This window comes from Diospyros lotus, chromosome 2 (genome assembly GCF_014633365.1).
Source record: "Diospyros lotus cultivar Yz01 chromosome 2, ASM1463336v1, whole genome shotgun sequence".
NCBI classification, from domain to species: domain Eukaryota; kingdom Viridiplantae; phylum Streptophyta; class Magnoliopsida; order Ericales; family Ebenaceae; genus Diospyros; species Diospyros lotus.
In genome coordinates this window covers 20079722-20096598 of record NC_068339.1, presented here as the reverse complement: position 1 = coordinate 20096598, position 16877 = coordinate 20079722, and the positions used below count along the sequence as shown (strand labels likewise).

The window sequence follows — 16877 nt, the reverse complement described above, 5'->3', positions numbered from 1 at the left end:
CTCTAACCAACTAAACTAATAGCATTAGAGCTCATAGATGTCTTTCTGAATTAGTAAAAATTAATTCCCTATTGAGCTTATGTTATAGGGAATTCAAAAATTTTATGGAGAAAAATAGCTTGCCCCTATCTAAAAAACTACATTAATATAGGACGAAAAAAATCATTCAAATGGACAAAAAAATAAGTACTACAAGTTAAAAGTTGAAACTCATAATGGTAAGTCATAGACATGAGCAGAGTTATCATTGCAAGAACACAGTACATAAAGAGAGAGACAGAGGTTACGTTGTTGCTAAGAATGTCGAGATTCTGAGCATCGAGCAACCACCGAGTAGAGCACCACCAGGCATAGAGCACTACTGAGCGGCGAGCACCGAGCAATCGCCCAGCGAAGGAGAACAGTGGCGAAAGGAATAAAAGAGAGAAAGAGAGAGGTAAGGGTTTCTTTCTGCTTTATGAAAGCTCTGATTGTGAGTTCGTAAGGAATGTCTGGAAGCTAGGGTACAGTGGGTACTTAAATCAAGTTGGTCAAACTTAGAGACGAAATCTAGGCTTAGAGATGAAATTACTCGCGATTTCATCTATTTTACCAATTCAAATCGCGATTTTACCCCAAATTCTATTTTGCATGTGGTTTGAATCGTTTAGGGGTCTCCGACGCGTAAAATCGTAAAATCATACGCATTAAATCAAGATTTTAACAACAATTAATGTCACTTCTTATTTATAGAGGTGATGACTAATATGTGGCAAAGTCTCTAGTTATCTTAGGTTTGTCTTTTCCAACTTTCAAGGAAAAGACTTTAGAGGTAACAATTTGCCTTAATATAAGGGAAATGCCTTATGGGAGACTACTTAAAAGAGTCTCTTGGTCAAGGGGCTCTCCTAGGAGCCTTCAACTGAGGGGTAGTGAGCATGCTCCTTATTGCTCTTTTGCCCACTACATAGGGTTTCTTGGGCAATTCCTTGCACCATTGATTCCTTTGACTCCCTTTTTCTTTCTTCTTTCTTCCATGTGTTTATAGTTTTATAAGAAAAGAAGGTTTCAAAAACAAAAATAAAACACAAATCCCCTAATATTAATTGGCTTTTTTATGGGAAAAATTGGGATCTTATAAATTAAGGGATGGTCTCCCACTTGAGGAAGTGGAAGCAAGTGTAAGAGATAAGAGAAATAGAGAACGAAGAAAGGTAGGAAGAAAAGGCTTGTCATCAAGGTAACCAAGAAAATGTTAGGAAGCTAGGAAGAATGAGAAAAACCTTCTTCAAAGAAACCCTAAAGTAAGTTTTTTCGACCTACGAACTCTTATCGTGGCATTTTTCATGTTGCATGAGAACACGATTTTAGAAGTGTACTTCTGTTTGGCTTTTCATTTGCATCCATGATCATGTATAGTTATGTTATTTTGCTCTATGCCGCTTAAGCTTTAGGTGAACTGGTTGGAGACCTTCCAAGAGGCGCTTAAGGTACCAATTAAAAAAGGCCTTGGAAGGAATCCAACATTGTCATAAGTGGTATCGTGGAGTAGAAAATTGCATTTTCTTTCATGTTCATATTTTAGATAAATATTTTATTTTTAAGGGTTCCTCACTTAAAAGAAGATTCATCTTTTAACTTGGATTTATACCCTAAACTATTTAAACATTCCAAGTAAGATAAGTGGTTCGAAGGGGATGAAAGTCTTTAAAGCTTAGGCTTTGGAAGCTTCAGTATATTTTTTAGGCATGTTATGTTTTGTAAATGATATGTGTTTTTATGTGATGCATTAAAAGTATGTATATGTTTTATTTTCTTGATATCAAGTAGAGATGGCAAACGGGCCGGCCCGGCCCGCGGGCCGGGCCAAATCAGCCCGCTTAAAAATGGGCTAGTAGATTGTTGGCCCTAGCCTGACCCTACACGGGCCCGCGGGCCAAACGGGCAGCAGGCAGTGAGCGAGAGAAGGGCGAGACTGAGAGCGAGGGGCGCGAGCGACAGAGAGTGAGTGAGGACGAGCGAGGGCGAGGGCGAGATAGAGGGCGAGCGAGGGTGAGAGCGAGAGGCGCGGACGAGGGCGAGATAGAGGGCGAGGTGAGGGCGAGGGCGAGACGAGGGTGAGGGCGATAGAGACAGAGGGTGAGGGCGAGGGAAAAGGCGAGACGAGGGTGAGGGCGAGGGCGACAGAGGGTGAGGGCGAGACAGAGGGCGAGCGAGGGCGAGGACGGGCGAGGGCGACTGAGGGGCGAGGGTGAGACAGAGGGCGAGGTGAGGGCGAGGGCGAGACGAGGGCGAAGGTGAGACGAGGGCGACAGAAGGCGAGGGCGAGACAGAGGGTGAGGGCGAGGGCGAGACAAGGGTGAGATTAGCGGGCCAAGCGGGCGGGGCCAAATCGGCCCGGCCTTAAATGGGCCAGCAAAATGCTGGCCCTAGCCCGATGCTGGGGCCGGGCCCCAATGGGCCAGCCCGTCAGGCCAAGCCCATTTTGCCATCTCTAATATCAAGTATATTAAACATATCGAACTCGTTGTACGAACTCAATTCTCATTTAAAATACGTTATTTTATTTTAGCGAAATATAGACAATATTAATGTTTATATCTTGAGTTGTAGTAATTTATAAATTTATTTTAAAAGTTTTTAAATATTTTGATTCATGATGCTCAAAAAGTGTTTTTTTTTCCCTTTAAACTCAAAATTTTAGAATGATTCAAAAATTTAGATTTCTCAGTACAAGTTATGAATTAAACTAGGTTTAATCTGTGAAAATAAATGTACACACAAATGAAAAATGCTATTAATACATCATGAATTACACCTTAGGCTATACAATATAGTTAAAATGTCTAAAATATCCCTCACCCAAGGCAGTGAGGCGGCGTGATGCTTGATTGAAATACCCCTTACTCAAGGCGATGAGGGGGCGTGATGAGACGCGATGAATATTTTTGTCATTTGTAATGTATTGTGCAGTCTAAGGTGTAGCATAAGGGGTACCAATAGTATGATCTCACACAAATACAATTAGACTTTATACAATAATTTAAGTAAAAGACAATGCCACTAGAGGTAAATATTTAGGAAAATAATCTCTAGTAAATTTGAAAAAAAATAAACAATAAAAATGAAAGGTTAAATGAATAAAGATTTTAAAAGAAATAAGTAAATCGTAAGAATTAGTAAATGGATTTTACGAAAAGTGTTTTTTAAAAAAAATAATATATATTTCTAGAAAAAAATTGCACTTCTGTATGCGATCCCAAATCCTCTACTAACACTATAGCTCCCCAAAAAAATTATATTTAAGTTTTATCTAAAATTAACAAGTTGAAATTTAAAAATCATGACATAATTCAATATTAACAAAAAGTATTATTTTATTTATAAATAATGTACATTTACTACACTTTATTTTTAATTTCTACACTATCATATTACTTGATAATAAATGCGTCCCATGATTCACTTAACATCAATTGGTATAATAGTTTAAAAATTAAAATTAAGATATAATAAATATATTTATTATAATTTTTAATTATTATAAAATAGGATCAATTGCCATTATTTTTAATAAATAAATTATATTATTTGTACATCAAGAGGTATACTTTACCTTACGCACATAAATAACACGTAAGTAACTAAAATATTTTCTTTTCACCTCATTTCAATGTCTTGGGCGAAGAATATTTTTTTCATTTTAACTATACTGAATAACTTAACATGTAATCTAAAAAATACAAATAACATTCTCTTTAAACAAATTACCCCACGTCAAGACAGGTCATTTTGAAACCCAAATGGATTCCCTTTCGATTTTGATCATATATATATATACACACACGCATAGAGTTGGTTGTTGTTTCGGATCACAACGAAGTAGAAGCACCGTTAATCCGCTGCTCAAACTCAAAGCCAAAGCCCCATGGAGCAGAAGCAATCCGGTGAAGAACAAGTGTCATCAGCAAAAGCAGTTCTACTTGGAGCTCTAGCGCCCGGTGTTAATGTCCGTACAATTCCCCAATCCCCAATGATAATTTCTTTTCTGTAATTCTCGAGCCAGTTCTGATCTTTCCTTTTGCTGTTCTGATTTCAGGGTGCGACTTGGAATACCCTGAAATTTGCATTTTTGATGCTGGGTCTGTGTCTCGCGGCCATGCTTGGCTTGGCCTTCTCTTCCAGCGACTCTGGCTTGATGCTTCATGTCGTATTGCTTGTTCTAATCACTGGAGCACTTTTCACGCTTCTTAGCAGGTATATTGGCTTCCACTAGATCGGTCACTTTTGGTTTCTTTTGTTGCATTGTGGGCAGGTTGAAGATGGTCTTTTCGTTGGTTTTTGGTATATACAAACATATGTATTTTTTAGTATGTATGGATCTGATAGGCTCAAGAGAATTAGCAAGCCTAATCCCAACTATAATTGACAGTACATAGTTCATTCTAGTTACGTGGCTTTGTTTCATACTTTAATTTGTCTTTTACTTGGTCTTTAGTTGTTGGGGCATTTAATTCCTATTTTCTAGCAGTGTTGGGCCTGTTCACAGAGGGTTGGGTTAGTGCCTTTCGTGTTTGTTATTTATGCTTCCATTTTCCTTAATTCTAGCAAGTTTGGTCCCTAGAGTCTCTATATATTGTTGTGACCAATGGGAAGGAGATGGTCAAGTTGAAAATAAACTCTTTGTGGTTTGTTCCGACCCCATAACTGGAACTTTTTATTATGTGGCCTGTACCAGTTTGGTATCAGAGCCATGACGACCAACAAAGGAAAATTGGAAAAATTGGAGAGTGATGTTTGTGAGCTTTTGGAGGGTCTACAACACCTGGACGTTAGTTCACGAGCAGAAGCCAAAGCTCACTCTGAGCAACTCCAAAGCATGCAAAATACACTTAATGTGTTGATAAACAGATTGACACCTGGGCCTCCATCTCCCACAAAGGGCACTTCTTCCAATCAACAAGGCACTTCTTCCAAGCAACAAACTCGAGAGGATCATGGCACTTCCAACAACCATGCTTCTCCAAGGTATATCAAAATGGATTTTCCCAGGTATACTGGGACAGAACCCATAGAATGGCTTCATTGAGTCACTCAATTCTTTGAATATCAAGGGATCTTGGACGATCAAAGAGTGTTGTTGGCTTCTTTTCACCTTGAAGGGGAGTCAAATACTTGGCTTCGTTGGCTTTGAAAGACATACTAAGATGAGGGCTCTACAATTTCTTGGCCATTATTTGAAAAAGAACTACTTGCTCATTTTGGGCCAACTGATTATGAAGATTTTGATGAGGCACTCTCACGAACTAAACAAGTGGGCTCTGTTAAGGACCACCAACATTAGTTTGAATGGCTTGCTAACCATGTGGAAGGATGGCCCCAAAAGGCGTTAATTGGCACTTTCAGGCTGCCGGGGGGGGGGGGTTGGCTAAAGGAAAAGATCGCGGGAGAAGTCAAAATGTTCAAGCCAAGATCATTGCGAGAGACAATCGAAGTAGCCCACATGCGAGAAGAGCTACTTTCACACCAACATCAATTATCATGACCAACTCCTGCCTCTCAAGTGCCCAACATTAGCAGATTAGTTCTAGCCTTGATATGGAAGCTTTCATGGGAGGAAATGAAGAAACGCAGGGAGAAGATATTATGCTTCAACTGTGATGAACGTTATTCACCAAGACACAAATGCAAAACTCCTCAACTCTTGTTAATTGAGAGTGATCCCCTCCTGCCAGACAATGAGGCATCGATGAACATTGAAAGTGGTGAAGATGATGAGCAAGCATCAGAGGTAATTCCAGAGATTTCTTTGTAGGCTCTTTCTGGGTGGACATCACCTCGTACCATGCGAATCATTGGGTATATCTCTAAATTGCCACTTTCTATTTTCATTGATGGTGGCTCCCACTCATAATTTTATTAGCACCAAGGTAACATCCCGCTTGCAACTAGTCATCTCCAACACCATGGCCTTCCATGTGATGGTTGCGTGCGAATGTGAAAAACTCACTTATACTAAAAAGTTTGATCTTGTTACCATTAACATCCAAAGCTTTATGTTCTCTACTATTTTATATTCTCTGCCTTTAGTAGGTTCAGTTATTGTTCTTGGTGTCTAGTGGCTTGAAACACTTGGCCTCGTGTTGTGTGATTGAAAAAATGTCACCATGATCTTCAATACAAGGGGTCAACAATACAGACTTGTGGGTCAGCCTTCATATCCAACTCAACCTGCCTCACTCCAAGCACTAGAGCAAGATATAAATAATGGGGCTACTTTGTTTATTGTGTGCCAGCAAGCAATGAAGGTACCATTAACAAAGACCTGTCGGAGGACCTTGACAACCTGCTTAAGGAATTTGTTGCCATATTTGAAGAACCCAAAGAATTGCCACCAGTACGAGGATATGATCACTAAATTCCATTAAAAGAGCATGCTTGGCCAGTTAATGTGTGGCCATATTGTTATCCCTATTTTCAAAAAAATAAAATAGTGTCAAGTGGCTAACATACTCCAAATGGGTTTGATTCACCATATCAATAGTTCATTCTCTTCACCAGTGCTATTGGTCAAAAAGAAAAATGGGAGTTGGAGATTGTGTATTGACTATCGAGAACTTAACTCAGTCACCATAAAAGATCAGTACCCAATTCCACCCTTGGATGACATGATTGATGAGCCCTATGGGCAGAGTATTTTTCTAAATTGGATCTCCGTTCTGGCTATCATCAAATTAGAGTTTATGCAAAGGATGTACACAAGACAGCTTTCCAAACCCACAGTGGCCACTATGAATTTCTTGTCATGCCATTTGGTCTTTGTAACACTTCTTCCACCTTCCAAGTTGCAATGAATTCCATTTCTCAACCATACCTCTGTAAGTTTGTTCTTGTCTTCTTTGACGATATCTTCATCTATAGTCTTTCTAGAGAATTGCATCTTGAACACCTGAGATTGATTCTTTATACTGTTATCCCAAAACTCATTTTTTGTTAACCCATCCAAATGTGAATTTAGCAAGCAAAAGCTTGAATATCTTGGACATATTATCTCTCACAATGGAGTGCAGGTAGATCCCGCCAAAATAGCAGCTATGTAGTCATGGCCATCTCCCAAAACCATTTCCCACTTACGTGGCTTTCTTGGGCTCACTGGGTGTTATCTAAAATTTGTGAAAAATTATGGTGTTTTTGCAGCTCCTTTAACTGCTTTGTTAAAAAGGGGCAATTTTCATGGAACCCATCAGCAGAAGAGGCATTTCAAGCTTTAAAAATGGCCATGATGACTACTCCAATACTCTCCATGCCTAACTTTTCCATTCCTTTTTTGATTGAGACTGATGCTTCAAGTATAGGAATTGGAGCAGTACTTTCTCAACAAGGGTGACCAGTGGCATTTCCTAGCAAAGCTCTTAGCCCACAAAAGCAAGTGTGGTCCACTTATTCAAAGGAGATGCTAGCAATTCTAGAAGCTATACATGTTTGGCATCTATATTTGATTGGGCGACGATCTCAAATCCAAACAAACCAAAAGGGTCTTAAATACCTACTTCAACTGCGAGTCACAACTCCGGAACAACAATGATGGGTTGCTAAGCTCCTTGGGTATGAATATGAAATTGTCTACAAACCAAGAAGAGAAAACTCTGCAGCCGATTCTCTATCTCGACATCCATTCCCTCCTTCATTGGTGTTCATTTCTTGTCCACAATTCGCATTCATGGATAATCTTAAACAAGCCAACAAAACAGATCCATATTTCCTGAACCTATACAAAAAGATGGAAGATTCTAAAACCACGTCCCCATACTCTTGCAAAGATGGCCTTCTTTATTTTAACCACAGATTAGTTATTTCCCCCCATTCCCAGCTCAAAACAACCATTTTTTCTGAATTTCATGATTCTAAAGTTGGGGGCCATTCCGGAGTTCTCAAAACTTACAAACGTATAGCCCACTCCTTCTATTGGCCATCCTTACAGCAAGACCTAAAGACTTGTATTGCAGCTTGTGACATATGCCAAAGGAACAAGAATGAGGCACGAGCTCCAGCTAGTCTCCTACAGCCCCTTCCCATTCCAGAACAAGTGTGGGAAGATATTTCTCTTGATTTCATTGATGGGCTTCCTCTTTCATTTGGTAAGAACTCTATCCTGGTGGTTGTTGATTGCTTGAAAAAATATACACATTTCTTTGCATTAACCCATCCTTATAGTGCAAAGAAGATTGCTGAATTATTTGTGGATGGTGTCGTCAAATTACACGGGCTGCCATGGTCAATCATCAGTGATGACCCCTTTTTCCTTAGTCATTTCTGGCAGGAACTTCTTAAGCTCTAAGACTCCCAATTGAAGATGAGTTCCTCATATCATCCTCAAACTGATGGCTAAAGTGAAGTGGTGAACGATGTCTTGAACAGTGCCTTAGATGTTTTGCTTCTCAACAACCCAAACAATGGCCTCGTTACATGGCATGGGCAGAATTTTGGTACAACACCAAACTACCACCAATCTGCTGCTTTGTCCCCATTTCTAGCCCTTTATGGTCACTTGCCTCCCAAAGTGAACAGTTATTTGGGCACAATACCCGTGGATGAAGTTGACAAAGAATTGCAAGATTGTGATGTGATGCTTAAGTTACTTAAACAAAATTTTATCCATGCTCAAAACCAAATGAAGCAATGTGCTGATTACCATAGGAGGGATGTGCACTACATGATTGGTGATTGGGTGTATCTAAAGCTCCAGCCTTACCGTCAAAGTTCATTGTTTTGTAGAGCTCACCAAAAATTGGCCAGCAAGTTTTTTGGTCTGTACCAAATTTTAGAGAAAACTGGTAATGTGGCTTACAAATTGGATCTTCCAAGTGGTTCTAAAATCCACCCCATTTTTCATGTTTCATTATTAAAGCCATGTGTGGGCTCACCTGATGTGTTAGGCAATGTGTCTCCACCTATTGATGACAACGGTTCCATTGCCTTAAATCCAAAAGCAGTAACAGACTATCATTTGGTCAAAAGAGGACAGAAATATGTGGCTGAAGCTCTTGTTCAGTGGGAACATTTGTCACCTGCAGATGCAACTTGGGAGGAAGTGGACCAGCTCACCTCGAGCTTTCCTTCTCTGAACCTTGAGGACAAGGTTCCTTTCTGTGGGGGGACCAATGATAGGCTCAAGAGAATTAGCAAGCCTAATCCCAACTATAATTGACAGTGCATAGCTCATTCTAGTTACGTGGATTTGTTTCATACTTTAATTTATCTTTTACTTGGTCTTTAGTTGTTGGGGCATTTAATTCCTATTTTCTAGCAGTGTTGGGTCTGTTTATAGAGGGTTGGGTTAGTGCCTTTTGTGTTTGTTATTTATGCTTCCATGTTCCTTAATTCTAGCAAGTTTGGTTACTAGAGTCTGTATGTATTGTTGTGACCAATGGGAAGGAGATGATCAAGTTGAAAATTCAAAAAACTCTTTGTGGCTTGTTTTGACCCCATAATTGGAACTTTTTATTATTTGGCCTGTACGAGCATCAATGTATATATATGTGTGTGTGTGTAAATTTGTGGACGTTTCTTCATTGTGGAACTTGGGATTTGTGGTGGATTATTGCAAATTGACAAAATTTGACTCTTGTATAATTTCTTAGGAGTAAGATAATGGAATTTATCAACACAACTAAATTTTGCAAAAATTTGGAGTGTACATTCAAAATCTCTCCTGTACCCTACATGGATGTATTATTCCATTAAACAAAAAAAAGAAAATCCAATTTAAGAGGATATGGAAAAGGTAAAAGTCTAATGTGACAAAACTTGTAAGGAGAAAACATTTGTCCGTTCAGGTTATCAATATAATACTCCTTGATACCTGGTTTCCTATCGGCATTTCCTACACAAACACTTCATCAAACATAAAGTAGCAGTCTCTCTCACCCCCGTCTTGGTACCTTAGCCATCTCCTGCTGCAAGAGGTGAAAAGCATCCCTAACTATTGGGCAATACCCACTCCACTCCAAATTCTTGACTTCAAAGGGTTGTCTTAGATAATATATTGTCTAGTGTGGGTACGGATTGCTGGACGGTATGTTAGTAACATCTTAATCCTAAGCAGTTGAGCTTCCTTATTAGTGTATTCTAGTTTTCCTTCCCTCCACCCCTTTTGGTATCGTAGTGTTGCGTATGCCAACTTGCTTCATTTTGTTTTGCATCCAATAACCATGGGCTACACAACAAGTGAAAGAGGACATTTGTATGATTACCAAGTGACAAACTAACTGAGTGCCTGGTGTGGCTATACAAAGAAAATGGCAAAGAAGGGGAAAATAACTGTCTTTATTGCATATACTATGTCTATAGATGGCTTGTAGGAGTGCATCCCTTTTTTTTATTTTTATGTGGAGAAAACATTTAGGAAGAGGAAGAGTTAGGTAGAAAGACATGCTTGTGGAGCTTGATTATGATTGATGCATTGTGCTTTTTGCTGCCATGCATTTATCCTTGTGCTAGTTAAACATATTTCCACTTAAGTAGTTCTTAATTATTCTTAGAAAGTTTTTGCTATACATCAAAACCATTGCATAATTGGTTTGTCCCTCACACTAATAAAACCATTATTATGTCAACATATTATCTCATATTTGTCCAGATCTTCAGGGAATATTTTAGATAATTATTTTTCCTTTTATTTCATCCATGTCCATGCTTGTTCTGTAGTTTCCCAAATTTTACACTCTCATAACTTTGACCTTTTGTAATTAAGGTCTTGGTTAAATGTTTCTTATACATACATTTTGATGCCATTCTGCTAACTGCTGGTTATTACCTTTACCTGTGCTAGTTCCCTTATTTCCCCTGCATTTATCTTTTCTTTATTGTTGAATATCCTAGTGGATGAGGATGTGTCAGGTAGCTGTCTTTTTTTTCCCCCTCTCAAAATGTCTTGAGGTAGTAAATGCAATATTGCGGCAGTCAATTTTGTAAATTGCCCACAAGTAGTTTTAATTCATCCACTACTTAGTTGAAATGCATTGCTAAATTGCCAAGACTATGCAACATGGGTGCTGAAATGTTGGTTGTTGTCATGTGACTTACTCATACCTAAGGACCATGATGAAATGAGTTCTGATATGCATTTATTGTTGCTTCGAAGATTTTTTGCATTCTGGAACATAGTTTGACTACATGTGCCTATTATTTCATGCAATTTATTGCTCTATTTCCAATTGCATTATTAGAAACTTGTTAACATCAACTTTTAGCAAACTAGAAATCCAGAGAGAAGAAGCATAGAGATTGGGTGTCGACCGCATTGCTAAGCTGCAAATACTAGGCTGGAGGGAGAATGAGAGAGAGGGATGGTTATCAGAGGCATCGCCTACCATTAGCTTGCTGGAGAAGAGCAACAACTTGGAAGGTTAACCTCATGTTTTCATGCACTTTTGGTTCCACTTGCTGAAACCCGTTGGTGCATTAGAGCTTTGGTTGACCTCCAATGGCTCTTCTCCAATTTGCCTTCTTGTGATTTATGTCATGGTGACTTTTCCAACTACAAAAAAAAGAGAGAAGAAATAAATTTGCAAGGCAACTTACTATGATCACATGACTAGTAGCAACAACTTAATAGTGATGTTCCTTCTTTCCCATTTTTCTTTTATTTTCCTCTTTGTTTTTGGCTTGTAAGTGCCTCTTCATATGCCTCTTTTAGTTTTTAGGACCAATTCCTCTTTACCTTCTTTTTACACCTAGACAAGTGTCTGTTACGACTTTCACCTCATTTGAGGTGCTTGCCTAATTGAAGGTAAACAAGGCACTTTTGTGGGGCCTAGAGGAGCCCGAGCACCTAGGCTAGCAAGGCACTTGCCTTTGACTACATTGGTGTGTATTATGTACTTGCAAAGTGGTCATGTTACCCAAACTTGTGTATCTATTGGTGCCATGGAGTCTAACTAGCCAGACTCTTCTTCCTAAGCCCTAGGCCAGACACTAAAGAATTTATTAGGTACAAGCCCAAATGGTGGCTTTGACCACTAGGGATGATCATTGGAAGACTGCCTTTAAAATGAAGGATGGACAAATTGAGGTTCTTAACCAAAGTCTAGGAAATTTGTTGAGATGCTTAGTGCAAAAAGCAAAGGAATTGGGATTTGATTCTCCCCACTGCACAATGTGCTTATAATAGCTTTGTTAAAGTGTCCAATGATATGAGTCCATTTGAGGTAGCACAAAGTTACAAACCTAGGAAGCCTTCAGACCTCAATCCCATGTCACCTTATGTTTGAGTACCAAAATCCGTTGAGGCATTTCCCCAATACATTCATGATTTACGTGTTGAGATCAACAACTTGAGCCAAGTATTGTGTTGTACAAACTCCAAGCTGACATTTACTGACATCATGTTGAGTTTCATATTAGTGTTATGTGACAATCTGCCTTAGGCCAGAGCTATTTCCTCTAAAGAACTATCTCTAAGTTGCAGGCTCGAAGTGTGTTTAAAATTTTAAAATTAGTTGGACCAAATGCATATGTAATCGATATACCACTTGACTTAGTTTTAGCACCATATTTAATGTCAAGGACCTTATTGCATATAGAGGTCGTGCCACACCACCTTATCCTTTCATTAATTCCTATAACAAACCTCCTCAACCTGAACCTAACACTTCATTACCTTTAACTGTAAATTTTGCACATGAGGATAAATTGATGCTACTTTAGAGAGGTAGATTATTTTTATTAGGGATTGACATGTTAAATGGTTTCATTGGAAAGATCATCCTAATTCTGATTCTACTTGGATCACTAGAGCGAATTACAGCAACTTGACGTTGACCTACTAGAGTTATACAGGATCCAATAGGATATGGATATGATAGTTGTGAGCTCGTCTTTTACTCTTAGCGAATTGGTGTTGTTGACAACATACGACATCCAGTGACATTAGGATACACAAAACTTGAGAATGAGTTTTTCTCCCACCAAGGGAGATTAATAAGATGTTTACCTATTTTGGTTTATCTTATTTTATTTAGGTTTTAGATTTTTAGACTTTATCTTTTGTTTATTTTGTTAAGATAATTGTAAGAGTAATAATCTTTTAGTTAGGATTTCAGCCTATAAATAGGCTTATGATGTAATTAAAGATTAGGCTTTTAATTAATATTGAATTGACTTCTTCCTCTTCCACAATAGTTTGGCGGTTCCACTTCAAATTGGTATAAGATGAAGAAGACGACTCGAGCCAAGAGAGAGAAATATAATTATCTTATTAAAATAAACAAAAAATAAAAATCTAAATAAAATAAATCAATGTAGCTAAATATTCTATCAATTTCCCCTGGTGGGACAAAAACTTGTCCTTGATTTTTGTGGATCCTCACTACTAATCATGTAACCATAAAGGAAGTGGTTGGATGGTCTTTTCTTGCTGCCTAGCACATACTTGTGTCATTGGGTGTTGTGTGTTGTCATCAACACTGATTTGTCTAGGGTAAGAAGAGCCAGTCGTTGTCATCATGCTGGCTTTTGTATAACTCCAGTAGGTCAGGGTCAAGCTGATGTAATTAGCTCTGGCAATCTAGGTAGAATCAGAATTAGGATGACAATTCCAGCGGACTAAGAATCATTGAACCCCTCCATCCCAGGTAAAATAATCTTGTCATCTAAAGTAGTATCAATATTATCCTTGTGTGCAAATTTACATGTAATGTTTATAAAGTGTCGGGATCAAGTGGAGGACTTTTGGAGGAAAACCAAAGAAAGGATCATCAGGTGGTGTGATATGGCCTCTATATGCAACAAGGTCTTCAACATTAAATGTGGAGATAAAACCAAATTTAAGTGGTATATCAATGACATGCATTTGGTACAACTCATTTTTAAAGGACCTGCACTTTGAGGTTGTAATTTAGAAACAGTTACTGGAGGAAACTGCCCTAGCCTAAGGTGGATCATCTCATAATCACCAATATTAAATTCAACATTATGGCTATGAATGTTACCTTGAAGTTTGTAGCCTTGAGTTGTTTATTGATCTCAACATGTAAATCACAAATGCGTTATGTAAATGCCCCAGCGGATTATGACACTTGGACATGGAACGACATGGGAATGAAGTCTAAAGTCTTCCTAGGGTTGTAACTGTGTACTACCTCAAATGTACTTGTACCCGTAGAACTATTGATAGAGTTGTCATAGACAAATTGTGCAGTGGGAAGGATGAAATCCCAATTGTTTCTCTTGCACTCATCATCTTAACAAATTTCATAGACTTTGATTCACAACCTTAGTTTGTCCATTTGTTTAGGGATGACATGCTATGAAAAATTTTAGCTTGGTGCCTACTAAATGCCATAGGTTTTTCCAAAATAACTAGTGAATCAAGCATCTCAATCTATGATTTCACCAATGTATATCTTGGTAACCTTAGTAGCATTGGAAGTTTTGCTTCATGGGATAAAATGAGCCATTTTGGAAAAGTGCTTCACAATTGCAAAAATTGAGTCATGTCTTTTAGGGGTGCAGGAAAGACCTAGGACAAAGTTCATGCTTACATCTTGTCACTGATAGCTAGGAGCAGGTAAGGGGCTGTTCAGTTGTGGAAAACAGTCCCAGCTTTTCCAAAAATTACTCCACAAAAAAATAAAAATTGGGAAACCTCTTCAAATACAAAAAAAAATCTATATTGAAAATGGAGATTTGCAAATGAAGGTTCTCCAAAATTGAACTGAAATGGGAAAATTCATAAAATGAGTTTTACAAATTTACCTTGCTAAATTTGGAGATTTGGAAAATGCAGTTCTCAACAAAATTTTCCCCAAATCATCTTCCATATCCTTCTCTAACAAAAGTTACACAAAAGAAAAATCTCTCTTCTGAACATATGTTCCAATTTCTTAGATTTGTAAATTAGTTTTCTGTACTTCTAACATTTGAACATGTTTTTCAAATTTTCTATGTAAAATGAAAACTAAAGATTTTATAAAAAAATTGGAGATAGAAAACTGGAAAGTATTTTACACAATTAAGCAGCCTCCAAGGGAGTGTGCATGCTTGTATTTTGTTTCTTATCTTTAGCCAACTAACAAGTGTAACACTGGTTGGCTATCTTGGTCACATCCCTTTTTAGGCCTTGCCAATAACATTGTCATTCTACTATTTCAATAGTCTAGTTATGCCTAAAATATCCTGGAAGAAATGAGTTTCCCGCACTAAAAACATTTCTCAATAATGTTCATAGGATATAAAGCCTATTCACCTGAAAAAGATATCCATCTTGAAAATCATCCAAAGAGTTAGTTTACCCATCTTTTTAAGGATAGGTAGATATCTCCAAAGTTAGGACATATCTCGTACTCATTTTTTAAGTGACTCAAATCCTATAACCTCAATCCTAGGTGTGGTTAGTAAGTTAAGGCATTGACTAAGAGCGTTAGTGTCTTTATTTTCATCTCTTGATCAATGTTTAATAACAAAAGCATAGATATGTGTTGTCAATATAACTTTTAGAAGTCAATTGACATTATGAATATCGTGCCATTGACTCTTTAACTTACTTAGGATAAGATGCAGTTGATGCTGATGATGAGGGTGTATGTAGTTTAAAGCACATTTCAAAAGTTATTGATTATTGCATAATGGTGATTGTGATTGCTTGTTTCTGTTTTTTCAAGATTTTGAAAATTTTTAAAAAACTTTTGCAGAAGATGAGAACAAAAAGGTTTTTCCACATTTTCCATTCATCTTCATTTTCTTCCCCTCTACCCTTGAGGAGTTGTTGAACTCTGGACAACCCCATCTAGAGTCATTGAGATACCAATGACTCCTAGAGTAAGTTGTCAATGAAGTCGAAATTGACTGGTTTTATATCACCCTTCAATTCAAATTAGCAGTAATATGTCAAGTTTTAAATTTTTTAACTGAAAAAAATAAAAAGAAACTGACCAGAATAAAAAAAATAAAAGCAAAAAACTGGAAGCACTGTCAAATTGCCTTCGAAGTGGAGAATCAAATGAGTTTGCCATAGGGTTTTGGGCAAGCAAATTAAGGTCAACATCCTTCCCCCAAAATTGCAAGTATGTGGGTATGCAGAGAAGCCCATGTTGCGTTTCTAGATTTGCATTTGTTTGCCAATCTATATGACTGCACTCGCATAGATTTTTTTTTAGGGGCTTCCTTACATATCAAAGTGGGGACATTTTGCAGGTTTCTTGCACAGACTGGCCTAGTTTCAATCGAACATCAAATGCAGGAAATGGGATTGGCGCCAAAAGATGACGGGGGGATTGACAAAAAGAGCAGATGATTTTCAGATCAATATTATTACAAGTGAAAACATCAATAATTTTCAGCAAAAGACCTGGTAAAAGGCCAGTTTATATAAATACATGGAGAAGACAGTTGCAGCCTCCAATTGACAGATCACAACATTTGCTAAGATTTTCATCCTAGTTTCTTGGCTGGAGTGGTTGCATTGTTCAATCGGTCTTCTCTTCCTTCTCTTCCTTCTCTTTATGTTTGCTCTTTTTGGACTGGATGAAGCAGAAGCAGGAGCAGCAGGGCAAATGTAGCAAGAATTTCATTCTCTCTTCTGGAGTTGTTTCCCTAATGACATTGGAAGTTCTGGAAACACTCAATTTATAGAGTTGCAGTTTAGTATTTTCCTTTCCTTTTCCTTCTGTTCATCTCTGGCCATTCTTATTCCTTACAGATGAGGAGATGCCTATCTTTTATTCCCATGATCAATTCCACTAGCTTTTGTGCCGTGGCCCCTAAGGGGGGGGGGGGGGGGGGGATCACAAATAGGGTTCCTTATGCTTGCTTTTCCTAGGAACAAAGCATCCTTTTTCTGGTGGTAAACCCCATAAAATGAATATGAAGTCCAGATGCAACAACCCTTAGTTTTTTAA

General features: G+C 38.1%; 1 protein-coding gene across 1 annotated transcript; it reads left to right on the top strand.

The window, feature by feature from the left end:
• The first annotated feature begins 3788 nt into the window (after positions 1–3788).
• On the top strand, positions 3789–16646 carry LOC127795521 (uncharacterized). Its single transcript, XM_052327263.1, has 3 exons — positions 3789–3988; positions 4079–4236; positions 16174–16646. The coding sequence occupies exons 1-3, from the start codon at positions 3908–3910 to the stop codon at positions 16271–16273; spliced, it is 339 nt and encodes a 112-aa protein (XP_052183223.1). The 5' UTR covers positions 3789–3907; the 3' UTR covers positions 16274–16646.
• Positions 16647–16877: the final 231 nt, after the last annotated feature.

Coding starts and splice junctions, on each gene's coding strand:
- LOC127795521 (XM_052327263.1), top strand. CDS start 3,908: ATGGAGCAGAAGCAATCCGGTGAAGAACAAGTGTCATCAGCAAAAGCA. Junction 3,989..4,078: donor CTCTAGCGCCCGGTGTTAAT/GTCCGTACAATT, acceptor TTCTGATTTCAG/GGTGCGACTTGGAATACCCT. Junction 4,237..16,173: donor CTTTTCACGCTTCTTAGCAG/GTATATTGGCTT, acceptor GACATTTTGCAG/GTTTCTTGCACAGACTGGCC.